The sequence below is a fragment of the Mercurialis annua genome, linkage group LG3, assembly GCF_937616625.2.
Source record: "Mercurialis annua linkage group LG3, ddMerAnnu1.2, whole genome shotgun sequence".
Taxonomy (NCBI): domain Eukaryota; kingdom Viridiplantae; phylum Streptophyta; class Magnoliopsida; order Malpighiales; family Euphorbiaceae; genus Mercurialis; species Mercurialis annua.
Genome location: NC_065572.1, coordinates 64923552 through 64938445, shown reverse-complemented (window position 1 = coordinate 64938445; position 14894 = coordinate 64923552). Strand labels below are relative to the sequence as shown.

The 14894-nt window shown below is 27.3% G+C and overlaps 1 protein-coding gene across 1 annotated transcript; it reads left to right on the top strand.

Moving 5' to 3' along the window:
• Window positions 1-5152: 5152 nt before the first annotated feature.
• LOC126674328 (cytochrome P450 78A5) lies at window positions 5153-7867 on the top strand. Its single transcript, XM_050368767.2, has 2 exons — window positions 5153-6406; window positions 6944-7867. The coding sequence occupies exons 1-2, from the start codon at window positions 5393-5395 to the stop codon at window positions 7550-7552; spliced, it is 1623 nt and encodes a 540-aa protein (XP_050224724.1). The 5' UTR covers window positions 5153-5392; the 3' UTR covers window positions 7553-7867.
• The last annotated feature ends 7027 nt before the right edge of the window (window positions 7868-14894 follow it).

Below are 14894 nucleotides of genomic sequence, written 5' to 3'. Positions count from 1 at the left end.
AGCTCCCTCAGCAACAGTAGAAGGACGCAACTGGGACTGAAAATAATCCAGTGGAAAACAAGAGAAAGCATATTGTAATAAGATAAAAAATATAAGATCATTATGAGTATATTGTTGATGAATTTTCTGCAAATTTGATTATGAGTAAGTGTTTGTATTGTGTTGTAGTATATCATTCTGATATTAAATTTAATGGTACATTGGCACTTAAAGCACACAATATTACATGCTTTAAAAATACACATAGTAAATAATAAAATTAAGTGTTGATGACACTTTTATTTTTTACATATAAATTAAATTATTTCATTATTTTCTTGTTTATGCTCTACATTCCAATGTAGAGAGGAAAAGTTATTAAAAAGGCAAATCTTGATCAACAAATGATTGTTAATCACATTAATTAAACATGAAGAAATCACTAATAGATTACTTAAACACAGTTATATTACAGGGGATTGAACCAATAATCATAAGATTAGATTGAAAGGTGATGGAAGGTGATGAGTTACAGAGCAGAAATAATGGGAAAGCACGTTGTTAACTGATGATCAATCATTTCCTACCACTGCCTATATTCTTAATTATGCACTTACAGAGCTACCTAGCTCTCTGTGTCCTATACTACTCACTTAAATCAAATCTGACAATAATATTTATGATTTGAGGTTACTTACTACTACTCCTTTTTTTTTATTTTTTTAAGTATTTTAATTTTGTGTTGCGGGTTTATTTATTAATTATTGGATGCTGACCAACGCCTTGCAGGCGGCGGATATTGCAGAGAATACGATAGGAGAGAGACTTTGATTCATCAGAATCTTCTTCGATTAAATAATTACTTATTACTCCCTTTTTCATAAATTTAATGCTTTTTTCTTTTCAATTTTTATAAATATATCATAACTAGTACATAAATTAAAAAATATCATTAATATTATATTTTATTCCATCCGTTCTAAAATAATTACTCATTTTATTATTTTATATAATTTTAAAAACACTATTAGTATAATTAAAACTTATTTCTTTTTTTTATTGTACTCTTATGAAATATTATAAATAATTCACCTCTTCGATATAATTTTAGTATATACTAAATTTTAAAAAGAACAATATAGACAAAATATTTTTAAAGATTGTGATTTATAAAAAAAATGGACAGTTGCTCGGATAAAAAAGTGACAATCAATGTTGACATAATCAAAATTTAATTAGAAAACGATGTTAATATAAGATCAAATCCATAAGATTGAACTTCGAAAAGGAAGTACTTTCCGAGAACTTACTTCCCGGGAAGTATACTTCCTGAAAATTAACTTCCCAGAAAGTTCAAATGTAAATTGCTTGTTTTGTTTTTTATTTCTCAAGAAGTGTACTAATTAATTCTAATGTATTAGTAATTTTTTTAATTAAAGGACATACATATCTTTTTATATATTATAAAATAAATATATTTTTTGTCTTTCTACATAAGATTAATAAAAATAGTGGTATATAATTTTTTATCTATTAATTTAATATAATTTTAAATATTGTCTACATGTTAAAATAAAAAATTTATTTTTTAATAGTTTGATTTGTAAAAATATTTAAATTTCCAGTATGATATTAATAAAATTATATTTTTATTATAACTAAAAATGACAAAATAAAATAGATATATTTTATAAATAAAATAAAATAAAAGTTGGTTTCATTTTTGGTATTAAAAGGTAAGTCCTTCCGTGATAGAGATACAAATACATGCAGGTTGTACCTTAGTATTTGTATCTTGGAATCTCATAGCAAACGCGGGAGAGCAAGTCGTATTTGTCATAACAATGTTACTAGATATGTGTACGTAGACCGTAATTTGGTATTGGTATCTCGGTTATCACGGATCCTTATAAGATAGATTTGTTTGTATCTTGTCCGAGCGCATCTCGGTCATCCTAGGTGTCAAGGATTGTGTCCTTGGTGAACCTACGTTTTTTATGGACACACCGACCTTTTATCTAGTCGAGATTGCTTCGCCCCTATAATACCACATTATTAGCCACTCATGATAAATTGGAGGGGAGATATGAACCTTTATCCAGTGTAACCTAGATGTTCAGAAAAATTAATGTTTGGTTTTTGATTTCTAACGAAAGCTCCTCTTTAGGAAAATATTGCAGAGAAGAGCAAAAGATAGCATGTGATGCATTAAATCAGGCCTACCTTACCCTAATGTAGAGAGCAGTACGTAGGAAAACAGAAGCGGCACCGTTTTAGTGCATGCCGTGTCAGAAACTGAGCTAGTAGAATACTAGTTATAGTACACAATTCAGACAGTAGGGGTGACGGTGAGGGAGCAACAGAATCGTTTTCACGGTTCACAAAATCAATCTCTGTGAAGTTCTGTCTATCTTTTCTCAATAACAAAATTTGCATATTCAAAAGTTGTTCAATTTTAATTTATTGATGTGGGTAGATGTACATTAATTGGATATAACTGAATTAATCGATCTGATTAAACTGGCATTTTAATTTGATTTTGTGTTTGGTTAACCCGGTTTGATTACGGCTAACAAATTGAATTCTTTTTAGTTAATTCGGTTGATAATTTTTAAGTGAAAATACATTATTTTGCTCATTCTTTAAACTTTTTTATGTCATATAATATTTTATTTAGTTATTGTGCTACATGCTTCACACATGACTCGTAATATATGATGTCAATAATAATATAATTTTTAGTGATTAATATTTGAAGTAATGTTGAATTAGAATAGTTTATCAATAAACTATGGTCTAATGACCAAATAAATCACCCACCTTTAATCTCTTTTTAATTTTATCCTGATGTTATAATTTCGTCAATTGCACCCATATTCACACTTTTGGATTTCAATTCCCCTCTTAAAATCAAATTGTACTTTATTCCACTTGAAAAAAAATTCATAAAAATCCTTGTAAAATACTTATTTGAACTCTTTTTCACTTAAAAAAATAAAATGAATAACACATTTGAACTTTTTTTCGAATGAAAAAAAATCAATTTAATACTTGATGGTGAAATTGAAACTCAAAGATGTGAATTTGCGTGCAATTGACAAAATTACAACGTGTAAAGGGGTTAAAAGGTGAACGGTTTGTTTTTTCAATAGCCATAAATTAATTATATCTCTAATTATTAAATCAAAATAATAATAGTAATAATTTATTTTTTCAAATAATAACGGTAATTTACTTTATCAAGTAACTACAACAATAATTTATGTTTTATTTAATAATTCATTTAAATAATATTAAATAATACTCCCTCCGTCTCAATAGAGTTGTCCACTTTGAGAAATTTTTTTGTCCCAAAATACTTGTCCACTTTCAAAAAGTAACTAACTTTTACACTCAATTTTTCTAAAATTCACTAATGAGTAAATTAAAAATAAATTGTAAGTGGATCCTATATTAAATAGGGGTATGACAAGAAAAACAAAGAAAAATTTATAAAACCTACAAACAATACTCCCTCTATTTTTTTTAGTTGTCCATTTAGCTAAAATTGTACATATTAAGAAAGTGGGATTTTTGTCTTAAATTATGAAAGTAAATACTCAAATAACCCTACCATTTAATAAATGTTTTTTTATATTGAGTCATAGAGTCATTTATTAAGTGAGGGATAAATTTGGAAGATACTAACTAACATTACCTTAAATTTCTAAAAAGACAACTATTGATGGAAAAATATATTTGTCTAAAGTGACAACTAAGTAATTGTTTTTCTTAAACTGTGTGATAAAGGCAAAGTAGACAACTCTATTGGGATGGAGGGAGTAGTACTTAGTACTAGTAGTTTATTAGTGGAGTAATTACATTTCTTATATATTATTATATTGAACTGATAATAGTAATTTATTTAATTTAGTATTTTATATTCTAACTTCTATATTTAATATATGTTTTATATTTATACCTATTTTATAAATGACTACAATATGATCGTTTATAATTTATTTATGATCATTAGTTTAATGAGAAAAAAATACGTAAGATATATAAAACTGCTTGTACATTTTTAACTAATTAATAATCGTCAAATTTAGGATATGCAAATTTTTTATTTTCTTTCAGTTTTAAACCATACTAATTTACTTGGCTCTATTATTTTTCTTTTTAAATTCAGATTTAACTGACCATTATTGTACTATGGACTTTAATTAGCACTTTGATTAGGAATGATATTAGGTCCTTGAAAACTTCATGACTAGATTCACATGATGCATAATCATGTTCTAATATGAGATTCACATAAACATGCATAATTCTCCATTAAGCGTTACTAATTTTAAAGATCAACGTAATTTACAAATTTATTATTGCACAATTATTATCTCATAAAGAGTTGGGTAATGCTGTATCATGATGATCCACAGTTAAAGATTATCATTTATGTTATTTTAATATCCATAGGTTACAATCCTAAAAATAAAAATAAAATTAACAATAGGTTACATGATACCACATTATATGTGCATGTCATGAAACTTTTAATTCTGAAATTTATATATAAATTTGAAAATAATCACATAAATTTATAAATTATTACTTTTTTATAATTGTATTTAAAATTCATGAATTTAAAATAATACTATATAATTTTAATAATAGATTACTTAATAATCTTTAATGTTTTATAAATAATTGTTATTTATTTTTTTCGAATTTAATTTAATTATAATGGGCCCCAGTTTTTTCGAATTTAATTTATATATAAATTGTTATTTAGTTTTTTCGACCGACCTCGCTAATGACTAATGAGACGCACTACCCCAAACAAGAACCTCCATGGCAGAATTGTAAATTGAACACAAATTTTGCCCAAAGATGTAATAAAATAAAGAAACAAAATAACTAAAAAGTTTTTTTCCTTTCTGTCTCTCAGTAACTACTGCAGATTAAAACTTCACAGTTCATAAAACCATTTAAATATCACTCTAAATAAATCTTATACAGTTTCTTAATTTTAAATTGCTGTTTTAGTATATATCCTTTAAATTTTTTTAACAAATTATACTTGCTCTACACAAAAACTTACAAATTTTACAGGAATGAATTAAATTTTAACCATGGTTAACTTGGTCCCCAAGGCCAAAGCGTTTCCTATAAAAACCGCACACTCTCTCTCACATTCTTCTTCACCTGCAACCTCCCCAAAACTTTCAAAATCCCTTCAGTTTCAGTGTCTTTTCACCTTCCATTTCTGCCATTTCTCTCTTCGCTGGAGTATTATAAATACCCAACACATAACCAGTAACAAAAACGTACACCACAGCACAAAACCAACTGTTTTCATACGTCTGTCAACTGAAAAAACCACCCACTCTCCACTGTTACTTCAAGTTTTTCCACTACCCATCAACCAAAAATGTCAAAAGATTTCAGCTTTCAGTATTTCCCGTTCGTTTCTCTAACTGGGTATTCACCATTTTTTGGATTCGAATGCATTTTGTGTGTTGTTCTTATTCTGCTGATCTCCGTTTTTTCCTTCTTTTTGTCACCCGGTGGTCTGGCTTGGTCTGTTTACAAAGCTCTGTTTAATCAGACCAATGGGGTCTCATCCAAACCTACTGTTCCAATTCCTGGGCCGTCTGGTTGGCCAGTGGTTGGTATGGTTTTAGCTTTTACTAGCTCTTTAACTCATAGAGTTCTTGCTAAAACTTCTGAGCTTTTCAAAGCCAAGACTTTAATGGCTTTTTCCATTGGTTTTACTCGTTTTATAATCTCTAGCCACCCTGATACAGCTAAGGAGATTCTAAACAGTTCAGCTTTTGCTGATAGGCCTGTGAAAGAGTCAGCTTACGAACTTTTATTTCATAGAGCAATGGGGTTTGCTCCATTTGGCGAGTATTGGAGGAATTTAAGGAGAATTTCTGCCACCCATTTGTTTAGCCCTAAGAGAATCGCTTATTTTGGCGGGTTTAGAGGTGAAATAGGGCAAAAGATGGTGGCTGAGATTAAGGGTGTAATGGAGAAAAATGGTGTTGTTGAAGTTAAGAAAATAATGCACTTTGGATCCTTAAACAATGTTATGAAGAGTGTTTTTGGTAAGAGTTATGATTTTAACAAGGATGGTGGTAATAGAGAAGCTTATGAGCTTGAGGATTTGGTTAATGAAGGGTATGAGTTGCTTGGGATTTTCAACTGGAGTGATCATTTTCCATTGTTGGGTTGGTTGGATTTGCAAGGTGTGAGGAAAAGGTGTAGGAATCTTGTTGGTAGGGTTAATGTTTTTGTGGGGAAGATTATTGATGAACATAGAGTTAGAAGGGCTGAGAATATTGGTGGAGGAGTTGATGAAAGTTGTGGTGATTTTGTTGATGTTTTGCTTGATTTGCAGGAGAATAAGCTGAGTGATTCTGATATGATTGCTATTTTATGGGTATGATTTTTGTCTCAATATTGCATTTAGTTTCATATCTTTACTCTAATCTAATCTTTAAAATGTTATAATTTTATATGCTGAGTCTGTTATCATATGTTTTGTGATTCCTCTTAGTGATGATGTTATATGTGTAGTTTATGAAATTTTTGTTGATAGCTTTTACAATAATATTGATAGTTCCATGTAACTTTGCAATGTGGTAGAATATGGTTCCTTGGTATCCAAAGAAGTTGAGAATCTGAATAGTTTTCTTTTTATATTTGTTCTTCCTTGACAATATTCTCATTTCTTGTCTTGTTTCTGTTTTCTTTACATATATGATATGCCATTTCTTACTTTTATTGATCTTGTATCTTTATCTTATTGTGTAACTGTCTAGTATGTACGTTGGAAATTTATGGAGTTATATAATTTCCACACTGTTTTTAATTAGGTTTGTTATTTTTCTTCTATCGGTTTATCATTTTGCGTTTCTGAGGTTCCGTATCTGTGTTACATATTCTGATGGTAATTTCTCAATAATTTTGTTTTCAGGAAATGATCTTTAGAGGTACTGATACAGTTGCCATTCTCCTTGAATGGATTCTTGCGAGAATGGTTTTGCATCCCGACGTACAAGCGAAAGCCCAATCTGAAATCGATGCTGTTGTTGGCTCTAACCGACTAGTCAGCGATTCTGATCTGCCTAACCTGCCGTACCTTCATGCCATTGTCAAAGAAACTTTGAGAGTGCACCCACCCGGTCCACTTCTTTCCTGGGCGAGGCTAGCCATTCATGACACCCAAATAGGCCATCATTTTGTCCCGGCAGGCACCACAGCTATGGTTAATATGTGGTCTATAACTCATGACCAACAGTTCTGGTCAGAACCGGAGATGTTCAAACCAGAAAGGTTTTTGGAAGAAGATGTTCCGATTATGGGGTCCGATCTTAGGTTGGCTCCTTTCGGTTCAGGACGTAGGGTTTGTCCTGGTAAAGCTATGGGCTTGGCTACTGTCGAGCTTTGGCTGGCTCAGCTTCTTCAAAGCTTCAAGTGGGTGCCTAGTGATGATTTTGAAGTAAATTTGTCTGAAAACCTGAAGCTTTCTATGGAGATGAAGAACTCTTTGGTATGCAAAGCTGTGGCTAGGGTTTGTGCTTGATGATCAAAAAGTTTGGTTTGGTTTGATGTTTTGATCAAGATTTTTGGACCCAACTTGTGTTGAGTTGATTAGAGTATTATTAAGTTTATTAATTACTTTTAGATTGTGATGTTAGGTTTTTGCTTCTATGGGGTTATTAGTTTTAGCTACTATTTTGCAGGTTTGTGGGTGTTCTTGTGTAAAAAAAGAAAGTTTTAACCAATATTAGGTATTTGCTTATGTTTAATATCCTAAATCCCAATTATGTAAGCAAAAAAAACTTCTTTGTGCTCTTGTGTACAAGATTCCCATATATGAATGCTTTATATTAGCTTTTTTCTTGTGTTTAAATTTCTAAGTTAGAGCATTGTTTTATTAGATACGATTTGGACAACAATGTAGATAGATTTTTTTTATCATTAGTTTATGAGCAAATAGGATTAAATTGTTTTAAAGATGTTGAAAGAAATTGATATATCTGTAACGTAATAATAAGAACAAACATCTTTATACTAGATATATTTTTTTGTTGAAATTTATACTAGATATGATTATGTATGAATAGGTTATGTATTTTTAGTTTATTACTATTTAAATGATCATTTTTATTCTAATTATTAATATTAATATTTTTTTATCAATAAAGATTTGTACGTAAAGTAGTTAAAAGTAAAACTGATTTATGTTTAAGATTAGAATTCTAGTTCACTTGAATATGAAATATCAAGTTCGGGAAATCTACACTATTTATTACAAATAAAAGGTGTAGATTAAAATAATTTCAATTAATTTATACATTTTATTTGCGGTGTAGATTAACTGAACTTGATTTGAAATGAATTTAATAGTATGCTAATCCTTAAATTTTTACTTGCTTTAGTTTAAAAAACAATAGAAAATAGTAATCATGTTTGTCTCATGAATAGATAAATGAATGGGCAAAAATAAACTGACATATTTTAAGTAATCATGTGAATTTCATGAAACGATAGTTAGGCAAAGAATTTAACTTAATGCCGTTAAGAGTTTGGTTGCTAATAAAAATGTTGTGATGTTTTAATTACTTAAATGTGAAATTATTTGACTAATCTATCCATGAGTTATGCAATAAACACGTTTGATTTATAACCATAAGTGGCAAGCTAATCCATCCAGCTTTCAAGAAAGTAATAATAGTAATCCATAACAAACCAAATCTTTTGGAGGTTATTGGCTAAATTAAAACACTAATTGGCCATTTATCACATAATTATTAGATTTGTTATTGTTAATCATTTTTCTTCACAAAATATTGACAAAATCATTGTTTCCACATGAGAATGGCAACTCTAAGAGACTTGCCATTTGCCATCATCATTTGTTGTTATAACCAATCTAATGTTTAATGGGTATTTCAAGAATTAGTTGGAAGAAATTAAATAATTCATTAGAAAATGGAAATTAAGGTGAATGTGGAAATTTTGTTTATTCATCTAGCTATATGTTTACACATTATGAAAAGGGAATAATAGACTATTAAAGTATATAGGCTTTTTCTAGGGACACTTTGTTGTTAGATTATTTTGTCGATTTCTCATTAGATAAAAGTGTTAAAACTCATTTAATGGTGAAAAGTAAATGATTTAAATTTTATTTTGAAAAAAAAATGGCTATAAATATCTCTTAAAATACTTGTATTCATTTATCGACAAGAGAATGGAACTGCCTTGCTAGGAGAAAAAATTCATACAGTAAACTAAATTTTGATTATATATATATATATATATATATATTAATAATATTTTTTTTTTATGAATGAGAAAATTCATACACTAAACTTACAAATTGTGCTTTTAAACATGATATAACGCTATTTTTTTTATATAATTCTATTCCTTAAGTTATTATATTTTTCAGAACATCAATTATATATTTTTATTTCATATATCTTAATAATATTTTTATTATTAATTATAATAACAAATTTACAATTTTATCATTGATTATGTAAAAATATATATATTTAAGATATATGAAATAAAAATTTCAATCAAATAATAAAAAAATATCTTTATGTTTCTTGTGCAACTCGCCATCTATTCGCTCCACTCAATGATTATTTCAAATCACAAATCGAGGACTGCTATATTGTTCTCTTTACTTATAAACAATTACACCATTCCATCAATTTATTAAAATGAATTAATAGCAAATGATTTACAGATTTCAGCATATTTTATAATTATATAACTGATTTTTAGATTTAATAATTATAAATATTAATTTTAGTTTTTAATTATTAAAATAGATATTAAAATGTTGATATACTTTTTGATGCGAAAAGATAATTAGATAAAATAATTATTATTTTAATATTATCAAATAATTGATTTAATTTTATTATTTGGAAAATATTTTATTCAGGAGAACTATTTATAAGTTTCTATTATAAATTTTGTTGATTAAAAGATATAAGAAAAATTCAAAATAAGAATGTTAGGAATTTTATTTGAAGTATCCACATGATTAGGAATATGCTACATTTTTAACTTTGTTTATAAATAAAATTTTAATAATATTATTTCTGAACAAATTAATAAAAAATTGAGAAAAACAAATCAACAAATTTAAAAGGCCTATTTCTTAGCAGTATATTGATACAAATACAACATGTAACAAAAACTCCACACAAACATAGTCTAATGAAAGGGATATCGTAATCAATTTAAGAATCTCATGTCCTCCAGTCCCTCCCCTCATTATAATAAAAATACTCTCTCCGTTCCAAATTGATAGGCATAATTTTTTATCTCAAATTATAGGCGGTAATTTATTGCTTTAATATTTAAATGACATATATACCTTCATTAATTGTAACATATTACATTAAAAGAGAGAGAAAAATCCACTAAAAAATAAAGTCAACATTGCATTAAATAGGATAAGTGTGAAATATTTTTATAAAATTACTCATTTTGTACAGATTTACTAAATTTCTTAATTCTTGTATTTGTCCTAAATTACTTACTCCCTCCGGTCCATAATATTTGTCACATTTGAAAAAAAAATTTGGTCCATAATATTTGTCATGTTACGATATCAAGAGAGCAATAATTGTTATTTTTACATGTGTGCCCCCATTAATTTATTGAAAGAATACAATAAACAAATAAAAATGGTAGTCATAAATGTAAACAAGTTTCAATATAGGGTTAACTTAGTAAAAGTGTTTACAAATTAAGACATATTAATTGTTTTCTTAGTTCTTGTGTCAAAGCCAAATGTGACAAATATTATGGACCGGAGGGAGTATCAATTTGGGACGGGGAGAGTATTATTTAGAAAAAGATAATAAAAATAAGGAGTGTTTATATAAATACTAGGAAAATAATAAATATTTACAAAATATACTATTTAACTCTTTTTTTATATAAAAATTTGATTTAAAAAAATATATGTATAAAAATACGGCTTTTGATATAAAAATACTTTTTTTATTAAGAAAATATAATTTTGGATATGTTTCGTACAAATTCGGTTTATAGTCTGAATAATATACGTATTATAATTCATTAATTTGTAATTTTGTACACATAGTACAAATTCCGTATATAATACAAATCATATGTAATTTTTAAAAAATATCACATATAAGAATAGCAAATTTGAAATTTCAGATGTAATATTTCAGATCAGATCTTAAGATGAATTTTATGTGAAAATTTCAAACATGGCTGACAAGCGGCGGCAGCTGCATAGAGAGCTGGCGAGCCGGCAACAACGGTAGAAAATTGAGGATAGAGGGCAACTGCAGCAAATGGCGACGTGGCGGCAAATTTTGCAAGGTGAAAATTGATGGTTGTGGTGGATAATAATGGATGAAGATAATAAAATTAGAATTTAAAAAACAAAGAGATGAAAAACATGAAGAAGAGATAATTTTTTTTATAATTATGAAAAAATGTGTTGGTATTTTTGTAAAGACAAAATTGATATAATATTCTTATAAATGTTTTATCTTTTTATAATACATGGTGTATTTTATTTACATGTAATCCTATTAAAATCTCCAAAACTGAACAAATTCAGAAAAAACTACAACAAATTAAGAAAATAAATAGATTAAAGGCTAATATTTTGGAATAAAACCCCACTTTTTAGCCCCAATTTGTTTGCACCCTCCCGTTACAAAATCGTTAATTTTATCCAAATTATGACCTTTCGGTTTCAATTGCACCCTCAATCATTAAAAGCCACACCTTTTAGTTTCAATTACACCCTCAAACATCAATTTATTTTAGTACTTTAAATTTTAACAAATATTCTAAATAGTACTCAATATTATAATTAAAAAAACCATCTTCCCAAAAATTTTAAAAATTAATAATAATTTTTATTAAATATAAATCAATTAAATTTATAAATGAGTTAAAAAATAAAAAATAAATAAACAATTTTTTAAATATTAAACATTTTTTTTAAATTAAAAAAATATGCTCGTCTTCTTCGTGGCAAACCCGCTCCGGGACCGGGTTCGCCATGAGGAAGACGAGTGAGTTTTATTTTTCTTAAAAATAAAAATTATTTTTAAATTTATAAAATTATTTAATGATATATTTCTTTAACGGGTCGGATGACGGCGACAGAGTCGTTCAAATATTGGAATATCATTAATTTAAAAAATATTTATTTATATTAAATAATAGGTTATTATAAATTTTTTTAATTTTTGAAAAAAGGTGTTTTTTTATTTTTAATATAACATTAAACCCTATTTAAAATGTATGTTAAAATATAAAATATTGATTTGAGTTCTTTTAAGTAAAAAGAGATCAATTTGATATTTGAGAGTGCAATTGAAACCGAAAGATTATAATTTGGATAAAATTGACGATTTTACAATGTAAGAGTGCAAATAAATAGAGGCTAAAAGGTGGAAGATTTTTAAGAGGATAAGACCAGATTAAACTTGTATAGTATCATTTTCTTCACTATCTTTATTCCTGCATGATTCTTGCATCTTTATCCCTTGCATATAGCCTTTTTGAATGTGAAGTTAAAGGAAAGAAAATGAAAAGAAATGGGTTGCCTATAATAAACAAAACTAAGATTCCTCAATTAAGGGTTCTAAAACCTTTATGCATAAATATGTGTTTGGTTCTTGAATTTCTATTTTCTCATTTGATGACTAATAAATTTAAAAATGATTGAAGAATAAGAATCTAAGCCAAATAGCAAATGATATGGTTCATCTCTTTTATAAGGATCCAAATCCTTCCCAAGAATATTATCTTTTTGAAGAAAAAAAAGTTTGTTTCCTTTCTCCCACATGTAAAAAAAAATGCATATTTGAATTGAATACTCCCTCCGTCCCACTCTAATTGACAAAATAACTAAATTACAATAACCAATACAAACTAATAAATGACATAGATAGTTACTTCTATACCCCTCTATTGATAATGGAGCTAATTAATGCTATTAGTATATTAGTCAAATTCTCATTAAATATTCACCATTTTTCCATAAAAAGTTTAAATTTAAATGAGGGTAAAGATGGAAAGTTAAAGGAAAAAATTATAGTTATGTTAGTTTTGTCAATTAGAATGGGACACCAAAAACTCTATATTTTGTCAATTAGAGTGGGACGGAGGGAGTATCGAATAATACCACACACTAATTCAATTTGTCATTTAGTTTTTTTAGTTATTTACATCAAATTTATTATTTTTGATAATTATATCAAATTTATTATACTTTCCCGATAAATAAGTAAAAATATATAAGGATGGTTTATATTTTACATTTCACAAATAAGAAAGTGATATGATCTTATTATTCATTAATCTCACATTGTTTTTATTTAGATTTAGTTTATAATAAAAAAAAGGATAGTGTCATAAAAAAAATCCTACTTTTTGTGTTTTTTCCGACTTAAGCATATTTTACCAAACGTGGATCTCACATTTCAATCTTTTCATTATATAGCCTAGTGATCTTTTAGGACTTTGTTTTTACAAAAAGTAACGTGGTTTTGACCGTTTTGAATGACTAACACGACATCGGCTAGGACATTTATTTTTAAAATGCTAAAAATGAAAAGTTGAATTTTTGATGCCAAAAAATAAAAGGTTAGATGTGAGGTGTCACATATTGATAAAATGTGCTTAAATAAAGAAAAAACATGAAAGATGAAAATTGTTTTATGAAATACTCCATAAAAAAACTCTCATATGAGTAGAGTTGATCTAACTTGTAGTAAAAACATATAAGATTAATTATAAGTAAACTTCACAATCTAAAATATAAGCGTACAAATAAATAAAAACAATTCTCTAATGTGAGTATATAAGTATTTTGATTACTTAATTTTTATCCACACTAAAGTTGCTTTAATATCTTTTCCTTGATTCTCTCTTTGGATCGTCACACCTATCCCTATATATTCCTTTCGTTGCTCTAAGTTTCACCATCAAATTTTATGTGGTGCAAGAATATTTTCTGATTACGCAGAAATAATTGAAGTGCTTTAAATTGCAAAATATATACCTTACAGATATAAAATACAGTAATTTGCAATTGGCATATCCGTACGTATTTGCTTTACACATATATACAAATATATTCCATGCAATATATGTTAGTGAACACGTTGATCATTTTATGAATTGACATAATTCTCTTGTCACATTATCGATATCATGCATATCTCAGATTTCACCACTTATTTTTTTTTTTCATTTTGTCGATTGAATAATAAGAATGTTAGAAAATATTGATTAATATAGTACAAAAATTATATCTTTTTTTGAGTGAGATCCACTTTATAAAAATATTAGATTTGGATGGTTTTGCATTATTTACTGCGAGTAAATCTATATATATATTGAAAAGAAATATTAATTATAATATTAGAAATTTCATCTTTACCGATTTTATATTGATTTGCACATCCACTTAGATGTAAGCGAGTAAATTAAAGCATGAAAAATTGACAATTTATTTCAAGAAATTACTAAAAATTGTACTAAAGAAGGGAAATATTGTCCTAGAGAGGGGGAAAAATGAAAAGTTTAAAGAAATGATCTTGCTTTTAGATTGCATGCCTAGGAAGTCTATAGTGCCTATTTTTTGTAATAATAATGATGTGTATATGATCATCACTTATGCTCTTGTTTGATGCTTCTCCAACATTTGCTTTCACATGTTAAAGAAACATTTTTCTATGAAATGCTAATTTTATTTATACTCTTAATTACTATATACATGTATTTAAATGCTCTTAATGGACCACAAAACTAATTAAGTCATAGAATAGTGCTTAATCAAAATTACATTTAATTAATCATACACCACCACTTGTATTGCTAGGCCCCGTTTGATG